This window comes from Haematobia irritans, chromosome 1 (assembly GCF_050003625.1).
Source record: "Haematobia irritans isolate KBUSLIRL chromosome 1, ASM5000362v1, whole genome shotgun sequence".
NCBI classification, from domain to species: Eukaryota; Metazoa; Arthropoda; class Insecta; order Diptera; family Muscidae; genus Haematobia; species Haematobia irritans.
This window is the reverse complement of record NC_134397.1, coordinates 113,155,923-113,176,422: the sequence shown is the minus strand read 5'-3', so window position 1 is coordinate 113,176,422 and position 20,500 is coordinate 113,155,923. Positions and strand designations below refer to the sequence as shown.

General features: G+C 32.1%; 1 protein-coding gene across 1 annotated transcript in view; it reads right to left on the bottom strand.

The window, feature by feature from the left end:
* timeout (circadian regulator timeout) overlaps positions 1-20,500 on the bottom strand; it is a 1,081,463-nt gene that overhangs the window by 56,660 nt on the left and 1,004,303 nt on the right. Inside the window, exons 12-13 of the mRNA XM_075291454.1 lie at positions 7,559-7,633; positions 7,432-7,480 (exon numbers count right to left, since the gene is read on the bottom strand). Coding sequence (XP_075147569.1) covers positions 7,432-7,480; positions 7,559-7,633 — 124 coding nt within the window. The remainder of the gene's footprint in view (positions 1-7,431; positions 7,481-7,558; positions 7,634-20,500) is intronic.

The following is a 20,500-nucleotide window of genomic DNA, read 5'->3' as shown; positions in this document are numbered from 1 at the left end:
TTCAAATCTCAGTGACTAGCTAGCGTGTATTACTAACTGTCATGATGGCGACTAATTGCAACTGAAGACATCAGTGTCGTAGCATGAAATGAAACTGACTTCGCGAAGGCAAATAGAGAAAAAAAAACCGGCGAAGACAAATTAAATACCGACAGATGACGCCTTATAGAAATCAAAAGTTTTCCCTTTCCCCTTTTCGTGTAAATAGCCCAGAGATACTGTTCCCATTCCTGTTTGTCATTCGTGGTGAGAAAACTTTAACCCTTTTGTTGCTCCAGTGCCAGTTGTAATTATACGCTCTTCTATGTGAGAGGTGATATTTGGCATTTGTCATGAAGTTCGTAACAACCAGGGCTGTGGAGTCGAGCCAATTTTGCTCGACTCCGACTCCGACTCCGACTCCAGCATTTTTCATCAGCTCGACTCCGACTCCGGAGTCGACTCCGGGTAATATAACTAAATCTCATTTTAGTACCACTAATTTTAGTTCTATTGAGGGGGTATATATGGGGTATATATATGGATCGATATAAAGTATCGTATTTATTTTTGTGTGCAAGAAAGGTCTTAATTTCGCATTTATACCAATTAAACTCTTTATTTCAAATTTAGGGCAATGTTTAATAAATAAAATAATGATATAAATACCCATCATAATATGAGAAGATACCGACAGTATATGTATTTGTGGACGAAAATTATTATAAAGGGTTATATTCCCATATGCATGAATTTGAATCTGAATCGATTTAGATAAAATTGTATATACTTCTAGAAAATCTCTGTACCTAAAATTTAAATCTAACGTTATGGGACGTAACACAATTATAGCAAAAAATAAAAATGCAAAGAAAGTCTAAAGTCGGGCGGGCCGATTGTAACATACTCTGCACAACTTTGTATTTAGATCTACATTTTGATAAAATCTGAAATCAGACTTCTACAAAATCTCGTGCAATATTTGGGAAACATTCATAATTTTTTATATAGCAAAATTTGAGTCACTTTTACCAGTTTTCGACTTAGCAGTGAGTATCAGTAAGAAAAAATTTGAGAAAATTTGCTATATAAATAAAATTTTGACAAATTGTTTTATAGAAATAAAATTTTGAAAAAAAATATAAATAGAAATTTTGGAAAAATTTTTGTGTAGTAAATAAAAGTTTGCAAAATTTTCTATAGAAACAAAATTTGAACTAAATTCTCTATATAAATAAATGTTTGAAAAAATTTTCTATATAAATAAATTTTTACCAAATTTTCTATAAAAAAAACTATAGTAAACAAATTTTGACAAAATTTTCTATAGAAATAAAATTTTGAAAAAAATATCAATAGAAATTTTTGGAAAATTTTTTGTGTAGTAAATAAAATTTTGCAAAATTTTCTAAAGAAATAAAATGCTGCAAAATTTTCTATAGAAAGAAAATTTAGACTAAATTTTCTATAAAAATAAAATGTTGACTAAATTTTCTATCGACATAAAATGTTGTATGAATTTTGTATAAAAAAATCTATAGTAACAAAATTTTGGCACAATTTTCTATAGAAAAAAATTTGAAAAAATTATTAATAGAAATTTTGGAAAATTGTTTGTGTAAATAAAATTTTGCACAATTTTCTATAGAAGCAAAATTTTGGCTAAATTTTCTATAGAAATAAATTTTTGACAAAATTTTCTACATAAAAATATTTTTATACCCACCACCATAGAATGGTGACAGGGGTATAATAAGTTTGTCATGTCGAAGATGAGCTAGATCCGTCCAGGTTTTGATATAGCTCCCATATCAACCGATCGCCCGATTTGGGGTCTTGGGCTTATAAAAACCGTAGTTTTTATCCAATTTGCCAGAAATTGGAAACCTAGAGGTATTCTAGGGCTATAAGGAGGAGTGCTGAAAATGGTGATTATCGGACCATGTTTTAATATAGCTCCCATATAGACAGAACTCCCGATTTTATTTCTTGAGCTTCTAGAATCCGTAGATTTTATCCAATTTGTCTGAAATTGGAAATCTAGAGGTATTATAGGACCATTACAAGGCGTGCCGAAGATGGTCATTATCGGACGAAGTTTTGATATAGCCCCCTTTTAGACCGATGTTACGAGTTTACTTCTTGGACTTCTATAATCCGTAGTTTTTATCCAATTTGCCTGAAATTGAAAATCTGGAGGTATTCTAGGAACATTAAGAGATGTGCCGAATATATTGTGTATCGGTCCAGTTTTTCATATAGTCCCCTTATAAACCGGCCCTCCGTTTTGGGGTCTATATACTAGAACTACAATAGATGTGCTGAATACTGTACGTATCCTTCCATGTTTTTGGCGTAGCCCCATTAGTCCGATTGGACAAAAATAGACCCAAAAAATTATTGAAGTTGGTCCGATGGTCAGACCAAATGGAATTTTTCTTCAGAAATAACATTTGGACAAAAATTTCTATAGAAATAAAATTTTAACAAAATTTTCAAAGAAATAAAATTTTAAAAAATTTTTCATAGAAATAAAATTTTAACAAAATTTTGTATAGAAATAAGCTTCTTAAAAAATTTTGGGATACAATATTATGCAAAAATTTTGTACAAATTTTAAGAAAAAATAAAATTTTGCGATAACTTTCTATAGAAAAAGAGTTCTGCTAAATATGTAATAGAAATAAAATTTTGGCTAAATTTTTTACAGAAATTAAATTTTGGCTAAATTTTCAATAGAATTAAACTTTGGCTACATTTTCTATATAAATTGGCTAAATTGAAATTTTGGCTAAAATGAAATCTATTGAAATAAAATTTGGGCCAAATTTTCTATAGAAATAAAATATGGACAAAATTTTCGATAGAAATAGAATGAGGTCAAAATTTTATATAGAAATAAAATTTTGAAAAAATTTTCTTTCGAAGAAAAATTTTAGAAAAATTGTAACTTTTAAATTATATTAATTTAAATTAGAAAACTGGTCCCCTGGTACGAATTTTGGAAAAATTTGGTCCAAAATAAAAATTCGTTGTTGCAACGCTGGTAAGGCCTCCATATAGACCGATTTCAGATATTGAGGGTACAGAAGGTGCATTTACCATAAATGTAAATTTGCCAGATATTATTTCTCGTAATCATAAAACAGCTGGTGTACTATAGATTTTAGATTTCAAATCAAGGTATTTTTTCTTAATTTTCTTGCACATTTACAGGATATGTTTATGATTCCTTTAAAACTCAAACAAAAATAGTTCTTATAAATCCGGAATCTGATAGGTAAAATCTTTGCATTTATTTTCAGGATGGGAACTGGTTAAACTGATCTGTCATCAAACCCCCATGAAATTTTCTAAGGAAATTAGTATATTTGATTCATGGTGGTGGATATTTATGATTCGGCCCGGACGAACTTACTGCTGTATATACTTGTTTTATTTTTTATTTTCTATAGAAATAAATGTTGACATAATTTTCTATAGAAAAAAATATTTCTATAGTAATAATATTTCGAATAATTTTTTTATAGAAATTAAATTTTGACAAAACATTCCATACAAATACAATAGTGACAAAATTTTCTATAAAAAACAACTTTGACAATTTTTTCTGTCATATGTGTGTAGGTATATAGCCTTAAAATAAAATTAAAAACAATAAATTCGAATTATTGTTCGAATTATTTCAAATAACTTGATATGGGGATTAAAATGGATCGATCCAGCCCATTTGCTAGTCTAACATTCTAGAAAACATAAAATGATAGCCGTAAGTGGAAGTTGATTTTCATTTCCAATCATGGTGTACATTGATCGAATGCATAACGCATTGGAAACTAATTTGCGTAAAAACTATTTTAGTTACAAAAATGTGAAGTGTTTTAAAAAATTTTGTTTAGCCGGAGTCGGAGTCGAGCAAAATTTTTACGACTCCGACTCCGACTCCAGCCAAATCTTCAGACTCCGACTCCAAGACTCCGACTCCGACTCCGACTCCACAGCCCTGGTAACAACACAGCAAAAATATCGTCAAAATATTTCTAATTCAAAAACTTTATAAAAAGGATTAACGGATGAAACTAAATTAAAATTTAATCCAATTTAAAAATAATGTCAGTTAGGCAAATGATTGAATATTCTCACATTTTTAATTATAATTTTAATTGTTATTATTAAATAAAATAATATTTCCCTTAGGTCGAAAACCTTTGCTGTTAGTACATCCCAAATTTAATATCATAATTTATTATGGTTTTAAATTTTTTAATAAATAAATTATATTTCATACACGCACAGAAAAAACATGGTTGCCGCATCCATTTAATGCTTATCTAAGCCATGTAATTGCCACGAAAACCATGTATTTTGTCTTTGTAAAAATAGTTTTCGAGCGGTGGCAATAAGCATTTGAATGGTTCTCAAATACCGCAAACATGTTCTATCATTTAAATGATAGAATTTGAGACCATTAAATGGTCGGGAAAATCATGTACCTGATCATTCATTTTTTTTACTTTTTTACAGGGAAAAAAGTATTTTTATAGGTTAAGTATAGACATGTCTAGAACCATTACATGGCTATAAAGACCATTTACATTTTTTCGTGACCATTTAATTTCTTAACTTTTGTGCAGCGAAAAGAATTTTATAAAAACATTGAGCAGATACACGTCCTTTTTTCGACGATGAAAAAAGTTTTTTCATAAAGAATTTTTGTAGCAAATACACCTTGTTGTAAAGATTTTCATTATATACATAAAGGTTATCGTAAACTTTAAATCTACTATTACCATACAAATTTGTTAGATAAACTTTCAGTAAATTATTGGGAATATTATCATTTGACTCGTTTATCCTTTTTATGTTATTATAATATTCTAAAGTTATTACGATATTACTAAATTAAAATAGTAGATGTGAATAGCTTTGTGCACTGAAAAAATATTGTCGTCTCCTTAAAATACGAACGCGAATTTTGGTTATAATAGCATTTGTGAATTTCTTTTATATAAACTGTTTTCCTTGTCCAAAAGACGATAAAGTCGTTTTGTCCTTATAATTAAGTGATTCAACTTAAAAATGGGTATGTTTTCATGAAAGAAGGAAGAATAAATGAAATAGTCTTTAAATGTGAGGGGTTTTGGCATCTTTTATTCAATTTAAATAAAAGTAATGTATTTCGAATTTTTCACAATTTCAAATCCAAACAAAAATTTTATTTAAAAAAAATGACAAATCATTTTTTTACCAAATCCAAAGCATGCTTAGATCATTTACCCCCATTTTCATGAAGCTCCGTTAGTGCTACGTTAGCTAACGAACTTTTAAACCGTGATATCTACATATCTGTCACTTTGCGTATATATTCCAAATGCCAGTTAGAAACTTAACTGTTGAAAATTTTTCAGTTAAAGTTAACCGGAGAAAAGATATTTCCATTTTTCTTTCTGTTAACTGGCAGTTAAAGCCTAACGGAGCTACATGAAAATGGCCGTTAATATTTTAAAATAACAAGTAAATAAAATAGAGGTGTTGGGAAGGTAGCTCCCACAAAACGAAGGACTTCCAGTAAAAAATTTGTGATAGTAATCAAAATGTATCGAATACGCAAACAGAGCTAATATGCCTTAGATATTGTTACAGTCTCACAGAAGTGGAATTAAAATGAAAATAGTATGCATTGTAAGTGAAATAAAGCCTTTAAGTTTGTTAAATTTCAATCAAAAATGTGACTTTTGATACAAAAAAATTTAGCTTTTTTTCTAGCTATTTTTTTAGCATTTTTTAGCTTTTTTTAGCTATTTTTTTTGGGCAAATCTAGCGGTTTTTGGTGAAACAATTCTGGCAACTCTGTTTGTACGTGAACAGTTTTATAAACCGCGAAAAGAGAATGAAAATTCGATAAATGAGATCTCAATCCTAATTTCAATTTTAATGATCCTAGATTTAAGGATAGCTAGGTCGCTATAAATGTCTTTATTTTAAAGAAGCCGCATCTTTGGCTCAATACCAAAATCCTTAAAGGAATATCCTTGGACCCAAGTAAACTTTTTTTGTGTATTTAGCCCAATCGTATAAATATTGTAGTATCTAAGAAATAAAATTGGGAGAATGTTCAATATGGGGGAAATACCAAAATATGGCTCGATACACACCAAATTCGACACGCCTATTTGAGGACTTAAAATACATCCAGATTTCGAATTTTTTGGCAACTCGGATAAAAAATGAAGTGTGTAGAAGTCAAATGGGAAGATCGGGAAAATACCTCCTTAAAACAATTTGGATAAAAATTGCGAGGTGTATAAGCCGACTTCGACATTGGCCTGCGTGTAGAAAAAGATCGAATCTGTTCCAAATTTCCGGATTATAGCGCCATTGTTTAAGATTACAACAGACAGATGGACATGAATATATCGTCTCAGAATTTCACCCTGAATATAAACTCTATATCGTCGGAAATAGACATTTCGATGTTTTACAAACGGGCCTTAATTTATGTTATTTTAACTTAAATTAGACTAAACTTAATTAATTTAAATTGAAAAATAAAATTGAAATGAATTATTATTTTGTTAATTGAATAAAGTTATTTTAACTATAATTACAGTAATGTAATTTACCTAAACTTTGGTTAAAATAAAAATATACCAAGAAAAATTTTGATTTCTGATTCAATTACAAAATAAATTGATCCAATAAATTTTCTAATAGAAATTCCTTTAATCAAAACTGTAATTAATTTTTTCGACACATTCAATTATTTTGTATTAGTTGGCTCAATTAAAAATTTATTTAATTTTTATCGTAAAACTGAATGAATTTTTTAACTAGACAATAAATGATTGATTCAATTCAAAAGTATAAATAGTTAAGCCCTATTACTTTTATCAATCATGTAGGGTACAAACAAGTCATTCAGACCGAACCTACATCCTACTTTGCTACAACATTTTTTGCCTCTGCCTTTGGCAATTCGTTTTGCTATTTGGTTCCATGAAAGGATCATAGCAATCTTTAAAGGTCTTAAGGAATTTAAAAACAAACGCATTTTTATGTCAGTTCCGCTTTCTATTTTCTCTACTTCTTTGTTATAAAGCCAAAAGTCTTAGTTTAATTTCATCCCCATGGCTGGAGTATAGGAATTGACGGGAAAACAAGAAGTGCCGGCACAATGAGAAGCGGAATGGAACGGAGAAGAAAAATTACACCCCCATTTATATCAGGGTGTAATTAGATTGTTCGTTGCCAAATAGGCGTTTAAATAGTGTAGTTTGTAATTTGAGTTTTTAAAAAAATTATACCAAATTAGGTTAAGGAAATTAGGCCATAGAATCAAGAGCGACTTTACTAATTTCTTTAGAAGTCCATAAATCACTGAGAAATTTAAAGACTTTCGTAAGTGACTTTATGTACTTGGTGATGGTAAGTAAAACAACGTTAGATACTTACCTTTTTGCAAAGTCATCAAATTTAAAAGTTTTCTCCACAACCCGTTCATCTATTGTAGGAAAACAGATATGAAAAGAAACTCTGGTTAATAATGAAAACAATCAATTATGATATTGTGAATACTAGCCTTCTATTTCTTCATTTTCCTCATCGTCGCTGGGTTCGGAATTGCCTTCACCATCACCGTTTCCATTGGGATCAACTGCAATTTGAATATAAGGAATTGAAATATTTCATTAATCATGATACATATATACAAACTAACATAATAGTTTACTTTCATTGTTTATAAAATAAATTAAATGTGCTTAAATTATTTATGAAGAAGATATATTTTAATAAACTATAATTATTATAAAATTATTTCAGTTTAATTTATTAAATTCTGCTGTAATTATTATTTATTTATTTATTTTTTTGATAATTTTAAAGACTTGTTAAAATTTTTCAAAAGTGGACTTTCGACTTTTGGATTTCTTCATAATTTGATAAAGTCAGCATTCAACAAATCTGGAAATACTGACTTTCCACTTTCGATTGTCATGACCGTTATATTCCCAGAAATATGTATCTGCCCCGCAAACCATATTTGTAAATTTGTAACCAGTTAAATTATAGTGTCCATATTGTAGGCACTACTTTTCTTCACACTACTTTTCTTTCTTCTGTATTCTGCAGTGCAGAATACAGCGCTTCATTCTACACAAAAAAAATTTTTTTTCTGATTCAATCACGAAATTAATTGATCCAATTAATTTTTAATTGAAATGTCTTCAATCACAGAAATGATAGTATCAATTAAAAAATTAATTGAAGGTCAATTAAAAAGTTAATTGATCCAATTAAAAAATTAATTGATACTATTATTTTTGTGATTGATTTTTGTTTCAATTAAAAAATTTGTTGAATCAATTAAATTTTTAATTGAATATTTTTTAAAACTCAATTAAAATTTTAATTGGAAAAATTTTCGTGAAATTTTTTTGTGTGTACACATATAATACGAACGACGTACTTAAAATATGTAAGTAATGGTGGTGCTGAAATTAGCGCAGCTGAGTTGCACTAGAGTAAGCGAGTTCATCGTCTCTCGCTTATAAGGTTCCACTCTTGTAAAGAAGAGTTGTTTGTGTATTTTATCACCAATTCATACAGATTGGTCAGTTGCCAATAACTGACTTTATGACATGTGTCGCCTTCTTTATGGAGACTTACAACTTAACTACTGGCATTTCATTGTACATAACAAAAAATTCAATTCAATTATATCCAAAAAGGGCCATAATAATTTACTAAACATATGACTTATACTCATCCCTCAATAGAAAACAAGCCTGTAGGCCAATGACTCACACCCTTCGTCCACTTCCCGAAAAGAGTTCAAAACCCCGTTTCAATTTTTTTGCAAACCCTTTTTTTTTTGGAAGCAAATCCAATAAGACTACGAATAAAAACAAAATTCAATAAAAGAAAAGTGCATTTGACAAATCAACATATTGAAAGCGATGTCAATAATCCCATATATTTACGATTCAAACAATGCCTGTCACAACAATTTGGCAATAATATGTTACAGACACATAAAATCGAACTTTATAACCCTCCCCCTTTTGGTCAACGAAAAAAGTTCACAAAAAAAAAAACAAGAAATTGAAAGGACCAATACAAAAAATTAACTGCAGTATAAAACCCATACATGGACTAACCAATTCGCTTATACATGTGAATATGGGCGGACATCGAGAAAACTTTACCCGTTATGGACAACGATGTGCAGCCAAAAATCATCAGCCAAACGGCCAGTAATCAGACAAACGAGCACGACAAGTGGGCATTTTAAGCGGAAAAAAGGAAAATGGGGTCGAAGGACCATTATATTCTCTTACACACTCATATGTTCATATAAAATATTTATTTATCGGATTGGCATTACATATTTATGGTATGAGGTATTGGCCAAGATAGATTTATAACTACAGCTAATAGTTGAACGTTGTTTGAAGAAAAATGATGAAGCAAGTTTCCACCTACTTGCATTTGTAGAAATCAAAAGTATGCCTTGAGGCGTATTGAAAAACTTAGTTTTTTTTTTGTTTATCCATAGAGATATGTTCAAAGTTCTTAAGACATTCCCCATTGGAGTATGATATTTAAACTACAAATACAAAAACTGTAATACATCATCAATGGCAAAATATGTTTTCTAAATGGCAAAACTCATTTTGGTACCTGAGTGGTTTGGTTAAACAAGTGCTCAAATAATTGTATGGAACAAGGCATAAGTTGCTACATTGAAAAAATATTGTTGTGAAGCCAAATATTTCATGTTCTTAAAATACGAATGCAAATTCTGCTTAGCATAAAGACGCAAAGTTTTTTCCTTGTCCAAAAGTCGATACACATTTCAATGAAGTCGTTTTGTATTTATAGTTACGTGATTAGATTTAAAATTGGGTATCCTGATAGGATGGAACATTTCGTTTTACTAAGGTCTACTTGGCTTTAATACTTCTGCAAATTGACTGAAATCGTATTTAAATTTGTTGACTTTTTGCATCTGACTATAATGCTAAAAAACGTTGAAAAATACACTCAAAAACTAGGTTACTTGGATCCAAAGATTTTGACCTTCCCGTAAGGATTTTGCTATGGATTCCGAGCCAAAGATGCGGCTTCTTTAAAATAAAGAAATTTTTTAGTAACCTATCTGGCTTTAAATCTAGGACCAATATAATTAAAATTAGTATACAGATCTCATTTATCAAATTTTCATTTTCTTTTCGCGGTTTCTTAATAAAGGTACTCACGTACAAACTAATGCCTGTTTCAAAATCCAAATCCTCCAAATAAGTCTTAGCCTATATTTGAAGCGTTTTATCTAAAATTTTAAAGTTTCAATATTTCAGTTAATTTAGGAACAATTTCTTTAAATCAAAAATGTAATTCTTTACAGTAAGGAAAATTGGCATTAGTTCAAAGACATGCGACTTTAAAGGAGGGACGCAAATTTACAAAATTTGTGTCCTAAATTTAATGAAAATAATTTTTTAAGTTAAGATTATAAACTTTATTTTAATTAAAATTTCATTATTTTTAAATATTTTGTCCTTAATATTTTGCAAATTTCGCTTCCTAAAATTTAGGTTGCGTAGTCTTTAATATAACGTAAATATTTTTTTCAGTGTAGGACATGATTTTTAACACTTTATTTTAAAGTTGTTTTTTACTTGAAACATAACATAATTTTCACTTGTAGCCGAACCTGAATTTGGAAATATAAGTAGTCGTTCACACGTTTTTAATGAACTTTGATAGCACATGAAGAAAAAAAGCTGGAAAAAATAGTAAATTAAACTGTGATTCCTAAAATCAAAAGCTAAGCTAAAATTCAAAAGAGAATTGTATCCTTCGATTATCCGCTTCTTTGGCTCGGAATTAGTACCAAAATTATTATCGTCATGGCTGAAAATATAAAGATCCTTGTACTATTCAACTTTCTTTTGCAAAAAAAGTACAATGAAATCTTGCATTCGGATTAATTGTTATTGATTGTTCCTTAAAATCTAATTTAACACTGAACCAACTATTATCCTAATATGGAAGAGTAGATCACCTTTTTGCAATACTTTTCTGGCTGTTTCTGCAGAAATACATTCTTAAATGACACTTTAACATTTTCCACGATTTTGGAAGAGGTTATCCAGGGATTACCCTTCGCCTTCCCGTATTGATAATACTTTCGGGAGACCAGACCTGGACTTTGGTCTTAAAATTCTGGTTTCTTTAAAGTTTTACCAATAATTCGAAAATGTTTGCCTTCTTTCAATAATTTAATTATTACTTTTCTTTCGTCAACGCTAATTTCTTTACCCTTAATTTCCATTTCTAATTTTTCTACTTTCTATTATTTATTCTATTATTATTATTATTTTATTTTGTTCATCTTCTTGTATACAATATTCTAATACAATGAAAAAACAAGTAAGGAAAGTCTAAAGTCGGGCGGGGCCGACTATATTATACCCTGCACCACTTTGTAGATCTAAATTTTCGAGACCATATCACATCCGTCAAATGTGTGGGGGGCTATATATAAAGGTTTGTCCCAAATACATACATTTAAATATCACTCGATCTGGAAGAATTTGATAGACTTCAAAAAAATCTATAGACTCAAAATTTAAGTCGGCTAATGCACTAGGGTGGAACACAATGTTAGTACAAAATAAATATGGGAAACGTTTAAATCTGAAGCAATTTTAAGGAATCTTCGAAAAAGTTTATTTATGATTTATCGCTCGATATATGTGTATTAGAAGTTTAGGAAAATTAGAGTCATTTTTACAACTTTTCGACTAAGCAGTGGCGATTTTACAAGGAAAATATTGGTATTTTGACCATTTTTGTCGAAATCAGAAAAACATATATATGGGAGCTATATCTAAATCTGAACCGATTTCAACCAAATTTTGCACGCATAGCTACAATGCTAATTCTACTCCCTGTGCAAAATTTCAACTAAATCGGAGTTAAAAATTAGCCTCTGTGGTCATATGAGTGTAAATCGGGCGAAAGCTATATATGGGAGCTATATCTAAATCTGAACCGATTTCAACCAAATTTGGCATGCATAGCAGCAATGCTTATTCTACTCCCTGTGCAAAATTTCAACTAAATCGGAGTTAAAAATTGGCCTCTGTGGCCATATGAGTGTAAATCGGGCGAAAGCTATATATGGGAGGTATATCCAAATCTGAACCGATTTCAACCAAATTTGGCACGCTTAGTTACAATGCTAATTCTACTTCCTGTGCAAAATTTAAAATAAATCGGAGGAAAAAATTGGCCTCTGTGGTCATATGAGTGTAAATCGGGCGAAAGCTATATATGGGAGATATATCCAAATCTGAACCGATTTCAACCAAATTTGGCACGCATAGTTACAATGCTAATTCTACTCCCTATACAAAATTTCAACTAAATCGGAGCAAAAATTTGGCCTCTGTGGGCAAATGAGTGTAAATCGGGCGAAAGCTATATATGGGAGCTATATCTAAATCTGAACCGATTTGGCTGATATTTTGCAAGTTTTTCGAGACCCATAAAATATTCGGATTTACGGAATTTGAGGAAGATCGGTTGATATACACGCCAATTATGACCAGATCGGTGAAAAATATATATGGCAGCTATATCTAAATCTGAACCGATTTTTTCCAAAATCAATAGGGATCGTCTTTGAGCCGAAACAGGACCCTATACCAAATTTTAGGACAATCGGACTAAAACTGCGAGCTGTACTTTGCACACAAAAATACATCAACAGACAGACAGACAGACAGACGGACAGACAGACAGACAGGCAGACAGACGGACATCGCTAAATCGACTCAGAATTTAATTCTAAGCCGATCCGTATACTAAAAGATTGGTCTATGATTACTCCTTCTTGGCGTTACATACAAATGCACAAACTTATTATACCCTGTACCACAGTTGTGGTGAAGGGTATAATAAATAATTCGTGTTTATGACAACAACATAAAGTTGTCTGTCACTTCCAAAATGTTTAGTTAATTCCAGTATGTTCCTTTTTAGTTTATAAGCAATCATATTGTTGTTTTAAAAGTTTTCATTCATAATATGATATCGATATTTTAAAGCATAACTAATATAATCATATAATCTGTCCAATCCATTCTCAAACTCTCCGTTTAATATTCTTACAAGTTCATTTTCTTCCAGATATGATTTTAAAATATTTAACCTTCGAATTTCTCTTAAAATTGATGAGGTGATGAAATTTTTTAAATTTTCCACTTCGCCCGTATTGCAGAGTTAGCACTCCATACTCCCCGGGCTATTGTATTTGTTTGCATTTAACGGAAGTATATCTGCTCTTGTTCCCATTAGAAGTGATACTTTATCTATATCTCCTATATCTGTCATGTAGTCCACTCCAGCATCAGGATTAAGGAATCTGTAGTATCTACTTTTGTGAGTTTAATGAAGAAACGATCTCGCAAAACGAAAATTGAAAAACTAAGGTAGAAAAATAAGATAAAACTGGAAAAAAACTCAAAAATGTAACGGTACAATTTGAGTAGATATAGTGAACGCAGACTTTTTGGTAGCAGTTTGCACTCGTTGATTCGATTACATGGCGTTGTTATTAATGTAAGAAGAAGAATCTGCATTTTGTCGTGTATTTATGAACTAACGGATGCAAATAATAAGTTCACCATAAACATTTTTTGCTTTGTTATAACTATGTTGTATTTTTAGACAAATAATAAACGAAATTGAATTGAACGCAGACTTTGTGGGCTATGTGTATGTACCCAGCAAAAAAATTGGAAGTTGTTCCACAAACATTTCTTTTAAAGCCCATCCCAGAATCCCCCATCGAGTTTTTTCAACTTCCGATGCAGTCCTTTTGGACAAGTCCACAAACATTTCTTCTAAAGCGGATCGTGGGATCCCCCAATAATTTTTTTCCACTTCCGATGCAGTCCTTTTGGACAAGTGCACAAACATTTCTTCTAAAGCGCATCTTGGGATCCCCCAATGATTTTTGTCTATTTCCGGTGCAGTCCTTGTGGACAAGTATTCGAAAGAACGCAATCAGGCTATTTTAAGTGCAAATTTTGTACAATTACATTTTACAAAAAGTAGAAAACTAATAAAAAAAATAAAAAAAAGAAATTTATAAAAAAGGTAAAAAAAATAATAAAAAATAAATTTCATCCCCGCTGGGATTTGAACCTGTGCCGTTTGACTTTTTCGCTTCCATGGAAGTTCTTTTGAGAAGGTTTTGCAAATTACGAGAATTTTTAATTTTTTTATTGATTTTTAATGGAAAAAATATGTTTATACGAAAATATATGCCAAAAATGCGTTTCTTATTTTTTCGTTCATACTAATAAAGAATATCTCGAGAAGCAATTATAATGTTATTCCTTGGTGTCGTATAACGATCATATCACAAACATTTGAATTGACCTTTCGACGCTTTATGTTCAATGGCGTTTGTGGCTGAGTGTGCTAAGGCGTTCTGTTATGGTGCCAGCAAACCCAGGTCGCAGCGAAAAAGTTTTTCAAATTGTAAAAATTAGATAATAGGAAAATAATTGTGTAATAAAACATATGGATGAAAAAAAGTGAAATTGGTTGAAAAAAAAATTGTTTTTGTTTTTCGCTTTTTAAATTTCTTCATTCAAATTAACTTCTAAAGCAATGCAAAGGATCCAAAAAGGGAGTTCTTCCATCCTATGACAAGCCCATGTAAAATTCATTGGAGATGATTCAAGTTTGCACTACTTCCGGATCACAGATTGGGGATCCAAACTACTTTTTTGGAAGCTCTTTTTTTGCTGGGTACTTTTAAAATCGAATGCCCCACGAAATTTCTCGTAGAAGGAAATAAATTCCTATCTATTTTTGCATTTCTAATCTTGTTTAAAAGTAAAGAACAAAATCATTGGCGCCAAATCATGCCCATTTTAACCATACATTAAAACATCGGAGGGAAATTGGACAACGTCCAGTGAGGAGACGTTGGAGGTACTTTTGGACACACACTTCCCTGGAAATCAGACGGTTGAACCATGTTCCGGCGGTGTAACAGAGGCTCGGCGATCATTTCCTATCGAGGAAATTGTGTCGGAATCTAGAATAAAATGGGCTTTAAATAGCTTTGGACCATTCAAATCCCCCGGACCTGATGGAATTACTCCGGCGGAGTTACAGGCAGTGGCTGAAAGAATTATCCCCTGGTTGACGGTGATATATAAACAATGTGTAAACTTAGCATATATTCCAGAAAATTGGAGGGAAACAAAAGTCGTCTTCATACCTAAAGCAGGAAAAGCCTCTCACTCGAGTGCGAAGGATTTCCGACCAATCAGCTTATCCTCATTCCTACTTAAGACCCTGGAGAGGATGATAGACATGTATCTTAGAACTAGCGTGGATTCAAGTTTGCTCTCGAAACGACAGCATGCATACTCGAAGGGCAGGTCTACTGAGACCGCATTGCATGAACTGGTCAGCTTTATTGAAAGCTCACTTTCTGTCAAAGAATACACAATCGTGGCGTTTCTAGACATCGAAGGGGCGTTCAATAATGTCCATCCGAGCTCGATATTAAATGGACTGACAACTCTGAATGTTGATCCAGGTATACTTAGGCTGTTAGACGAACTTCTAATAAAGAGACGTATTTCTGCCACACTAGGGCAAGCAAACATACAAAGGTATGTGAACAGAGGCACTCCCCAAGGAGGAGTTCTATCACCTCTTCTTTGGAATGTTGCTATAAACAACCTTCTGGTTTCTCTAGAAAAAGAAAGGATAAAAGTGGTGGCATACGCAGATGATGTGGCGCTAGCAGTCAGGGGAAAATTCCCATCCACAATCAGAGATATTATACAGAGAGCTCTCCGGATGACTGAGAAATAGGCGAAAGATAATGGTCTTGGTGTAAATCCAGCAAAGACAGAAATAGTCATGTACTGCAAAGATCGCAAAACTCCCACGGTTAGGCCGATTTCCTTAGGGGGTACTGAAATTCCCTTTGGTGAGTGTGCAAAATACCTTGGCGTTATTTTGGACAGGAAGCTGAATTTTAGGCTTAATATTGAAGAGAGGGCGAGAAAAGCCACGGTAGCTTTGTACTCGTGCAAAAAGGCAATAGGGAAAAAGTGAGGACTAAGACCAAAAATTGTGCATTGGCTATACACGGCAGTGGTTAGAGCTATAATGCTATATGGTGTTGTAGTCTGGTGGCCGGCACTTCTGAAACCGACTTGTTTAGATAAAGTTCAGCGTATGGCGAGCTTATGTATCTCAGGCGCATTTAGTAAGACAGGAACAGACTCCCTTAATGTCATGCTACATCTATTGCCTTTAGACATTTTGGCCAAACAGTCAGCTGCAACAATGGCTGTGCGGTTGCGCGAGCTATCGCTGTGGTCGGAAAAAATGTACGGTCATAGTTCGGTCCTCAAAGTAATGCCAGATGTGCCTAACGTAGTGGATTACACCCTGGCAAAACCACTTTTCGACAAAAAGTTTGAAACTCTAATTCCCAACAGTGAGGCATGGTGTACGCAGACCCCGGGAAATAAAAGATATATAGATTTCTATACTGATGGCTCCAAATTGAATGGACAAGTGGGGTTCGGAGTATATTCTAAAGATCTGGAAATTCGAATAGCGAAAAGATTACCTAATCACTGTAGTGTTTTTCAGGCTGAAATATTGGCAATAAGAGAGGTGGTGAATTGGCTGAGAAATAATGTTCCAACAAATATTGGCATTAATATATACTCAGACAGTCAACCTGCAATAAAATCCTTGGACTCTGTGTTCCTTAACTCAAAAACGGCCATAGACTGCCGCAAATCTCTCAACGAGATGGCTGAGCAGTACAATATTCACCTAATATGGGTGCCTGGTCATAGGAACATACCGGGGAACTGTGAAGCAGATGTGTTAGCAAGGCTAGGAACTACCTTACATATTCCAGGGGAACTAGAATCTGTTGGTATGCCTCTGGCCACCTGCAAGCTCTTACTGCGTGAGAAGGCTGTTATGATGGCCAATATTCGATGGGAAAATTGCAAGGGTTGTAACGACACCAAGCAAATATGGCCCCATTTAAACTTAAACCGCACACTAGATATGCTAGTGTTCTCAAGGCGTCAGATAGCACTCCTAATATCTGCTATAACGGGTCGCTGCCTGATAGGCGAATTTGCAAAAACTATAGGTGCGAAGTATAATGACTATTGTATAAGCTGTCATGACGTGGAGGAAAAGGAATCAATTAAACACCTCTTGTGTGAGTGTCCTGCTTTTTGTGTAAGGCGTAAGCGAATTTTAGGAGCATATAGCTTTAGATTACTGGCTGACCTGGAAAACGTTAACTTAAGCAGTTTGATAATGTTTTTGGAGCAATCTGGTTGGTTCCACAAAAGTAAATAATAGAGAAGGTTCAGTGGTTAAGACTAGAAGTGCCCATATGTAATAGGTACTTTTAGTTAAATGTGGTATCACAATGGACTGAATAGTCTAAGTGAGCCTGAAATTTAATCGGGCTGCCACTTTAACCTAACCTAACCTAACCTAACCATACAGTAGTTCATTCTTACTAGAGCATTGCATGGGAACATTCATTCATAGCGCACACAACTGCACTCTCGAAACGGTTCGAGAAGACTGAATCATCGTCGATGATCGAATGAATAGGAAAACGTATTTATTACTTTTGGGTGAAATAAATTCTACAAATTTAGCTACTAAACTCAAGTCGGTCTAATTATTGATTCCAAAACAATTTTGTGCCAAACTTTGTTGGTTGGAAAAAATCTAAAAGTGTGCTCAAGTATACCAATAATTCCACATCAAATTTGCTGTAACATCGATGTTACGCAGCATCTCGTACTGATCCTTTAAATGTCCCCTTGATTGAAGTCGATGAAAGAGCCAAAAAGTAAATAACTATGACTTTTACTAAATGGATTGTCTATAACTGTAGACCGTTCAGTATAGTAAAGGATGAAAGCCTGATGGAGGTGCTAAAAAAATACATTTTGGTTGGAGTCAACTTCGGTTCAAATGTAGATGTCGCAAAAACCCTTCCTCATACATCAACTGTATCGCGGAACGTCAATAAAATATATGAAAATTGCCTTGAAAAAGTTAAAAATGAAATTTCTCACGTTCGAGATAGCGGATTTGCCTTAACATCGGATGTATGGACAGACAACTTCATAAAAAATCGTACATTGCCGTAACCATGGACTATGTTTACAACGGAAGTTTAAAAACTCATCTTCTAGGACTCAAATCCATGGGTAACGAAAAGTGTACGGGTATGATTTATAGTATGAAATGCTCTACCAAGTCCCGAAAATAAATTTTAATATTTTCAAAGGAGAAAATATGTACAAGAAAGTAGAAAGACTTTTGGGAGAATACGATTGTGAGCTTAACGAAAAAACAATTATGGTCACAGACAGAGGGGTTTTATTGTATACCCCCTGCAGAAGCAATTCGCGGCAGTCGCGAAATATTGGAAAAAATAAATAAAATATTCAAAATACCTCGAGCTTGAAAAAACATTAATTTATTATTATACCAAAAAAGGTCGAAGAAAATTTAAAATGTATTTATAATATAGATCTCATGAACTTATTTTGGATAAGTTTGGTATTGAATACCATTTTATTTTATTTTATTTAGTTATTTATTATATTATTTTGTATCTTGAATTAATACATTCAAACCCTTTAATAAAACTTTAACGACTATTGAAAAGAAAATTCGAATATAGATAATATATATGTTGTGGACCAGTTTTGAATAACTTTGGTATTGAATACCATTTTATTTCACTTTATTTAGTTATTTATTATATTATTTTGTATCTTGAATTAATACTTTTAAGTCCACTAATAAAACTTTAATGACTACTGAAAATTGAAAAATCATTGAACATCAAATTTCCTGAAAAAAATATTTTGGTAAGACAAAATTTTTTATTTCCTTTAAATACGAATGCCCCTTATTTTGTTATACGAAAAAGTGAATTGCATTTTTAACGATTACTTACAATAATGCCCAAAAATATCATCCAAATGTTTCTCTTAAAGACTAGAGCAATATGTTGTTTTGCTGTTAATACCTTTTTACTTAGAAACGCAGAAGATTTTGTCCACTTTATGTTATGTTTTCTTACTTCGTACACAAACGCCTTTCCATCAATTGATGTTAACATACAACTAAACAAACGTACAATACATGTAAAAGTCGTTGTTATTGTTACTACGTGAGAGCGAAAAAAGAATCGAAATCCTCGACTCCTTCACTCTGTTTTCGAAAACAATTTGACTCGTTGTGTTTGATCCCGAAGACTGAAGTTGTTTGATTGACCGTTTCATACAACACAAACGAGAACGAGTTATGGTTGTATTCGAACGTACAAAAATCGGTCCAAACGGGACCGACTACAAATCTCTACCTTACTTGTTGGGCTTCGAGATGTTCTCGAACACAAAAATATATGACCGATGCAATGCTCTAATTCTTACTATATTTGGGAATCGCACGAAAATTTCCTTTTGAGTTAATACATATAGAACTTATGTTTATGGACATTGAACTTTATACCCACGTTTAGTTCATGAAATTCTTGAGACATACTTAACAAAATGTAAACAGAAATAATAATAATAATAAAATTAGGCGTAACTTCAGTGTAGTTTCAAAGACTTTAGTAATTAAGAAATGCTTTGTTTTTTTTTTTTTCTTTTTTTTAATATTCATTTAATGATTATAAATCAAATATCCCACTGTGCAGTTTCCTTTTATATCTTGGACTGATTCAAATTATTTGAAAAACTGTATAGTTTTTGCATGTGCAACTTTCGCAATAAATATTTAATTGGAAATATCCCAAATATAAAGGTAAAGTTGTTTACATTTGAATTTTAATTTGCCAAAAGAACCAAATATTTAAATTATGTTTACCCATAGCAACAAGACAGAACAAAAACAACATCGAAAAGGCAATAACACCAACAACAGACAAATAATAATAAATTCTCATACAAAGGAAAATTTATCAGAAAAACAAATAAAGCATTTCAGTATTGTTATCACAAAGTTAATTCTATTGACATTCGGCAAACGATACGACAATGACAACGACCCCCAGTGTATCCTTTTCAAGACTGGGCTACCCGTAGATATCCGCTTCTCACGCTACTGATGTCGTCGAGTGCGTCATACTATGTGGGCAAAGAGTGCTTTCGAGTATTATTATGGAAGGACTTGATGGAGACATCGTTTGGTCGTTAAGCCATTCGTATTTGTTTGTAAAAAATTCCACATCCTCAGTTGAATATTTGCTACTTTGCAAACCTTTACAGATTATTTGTGATGAATAGAGATTCAATTTTGTGATGCTTTGAAGTAAAAAGGACACCAAATGAATACGCAATCGTTTTATGGGTTTTGAAAAGCATGGCATGCATATATTTAAAAGAATTAATTCTAAGTGCTC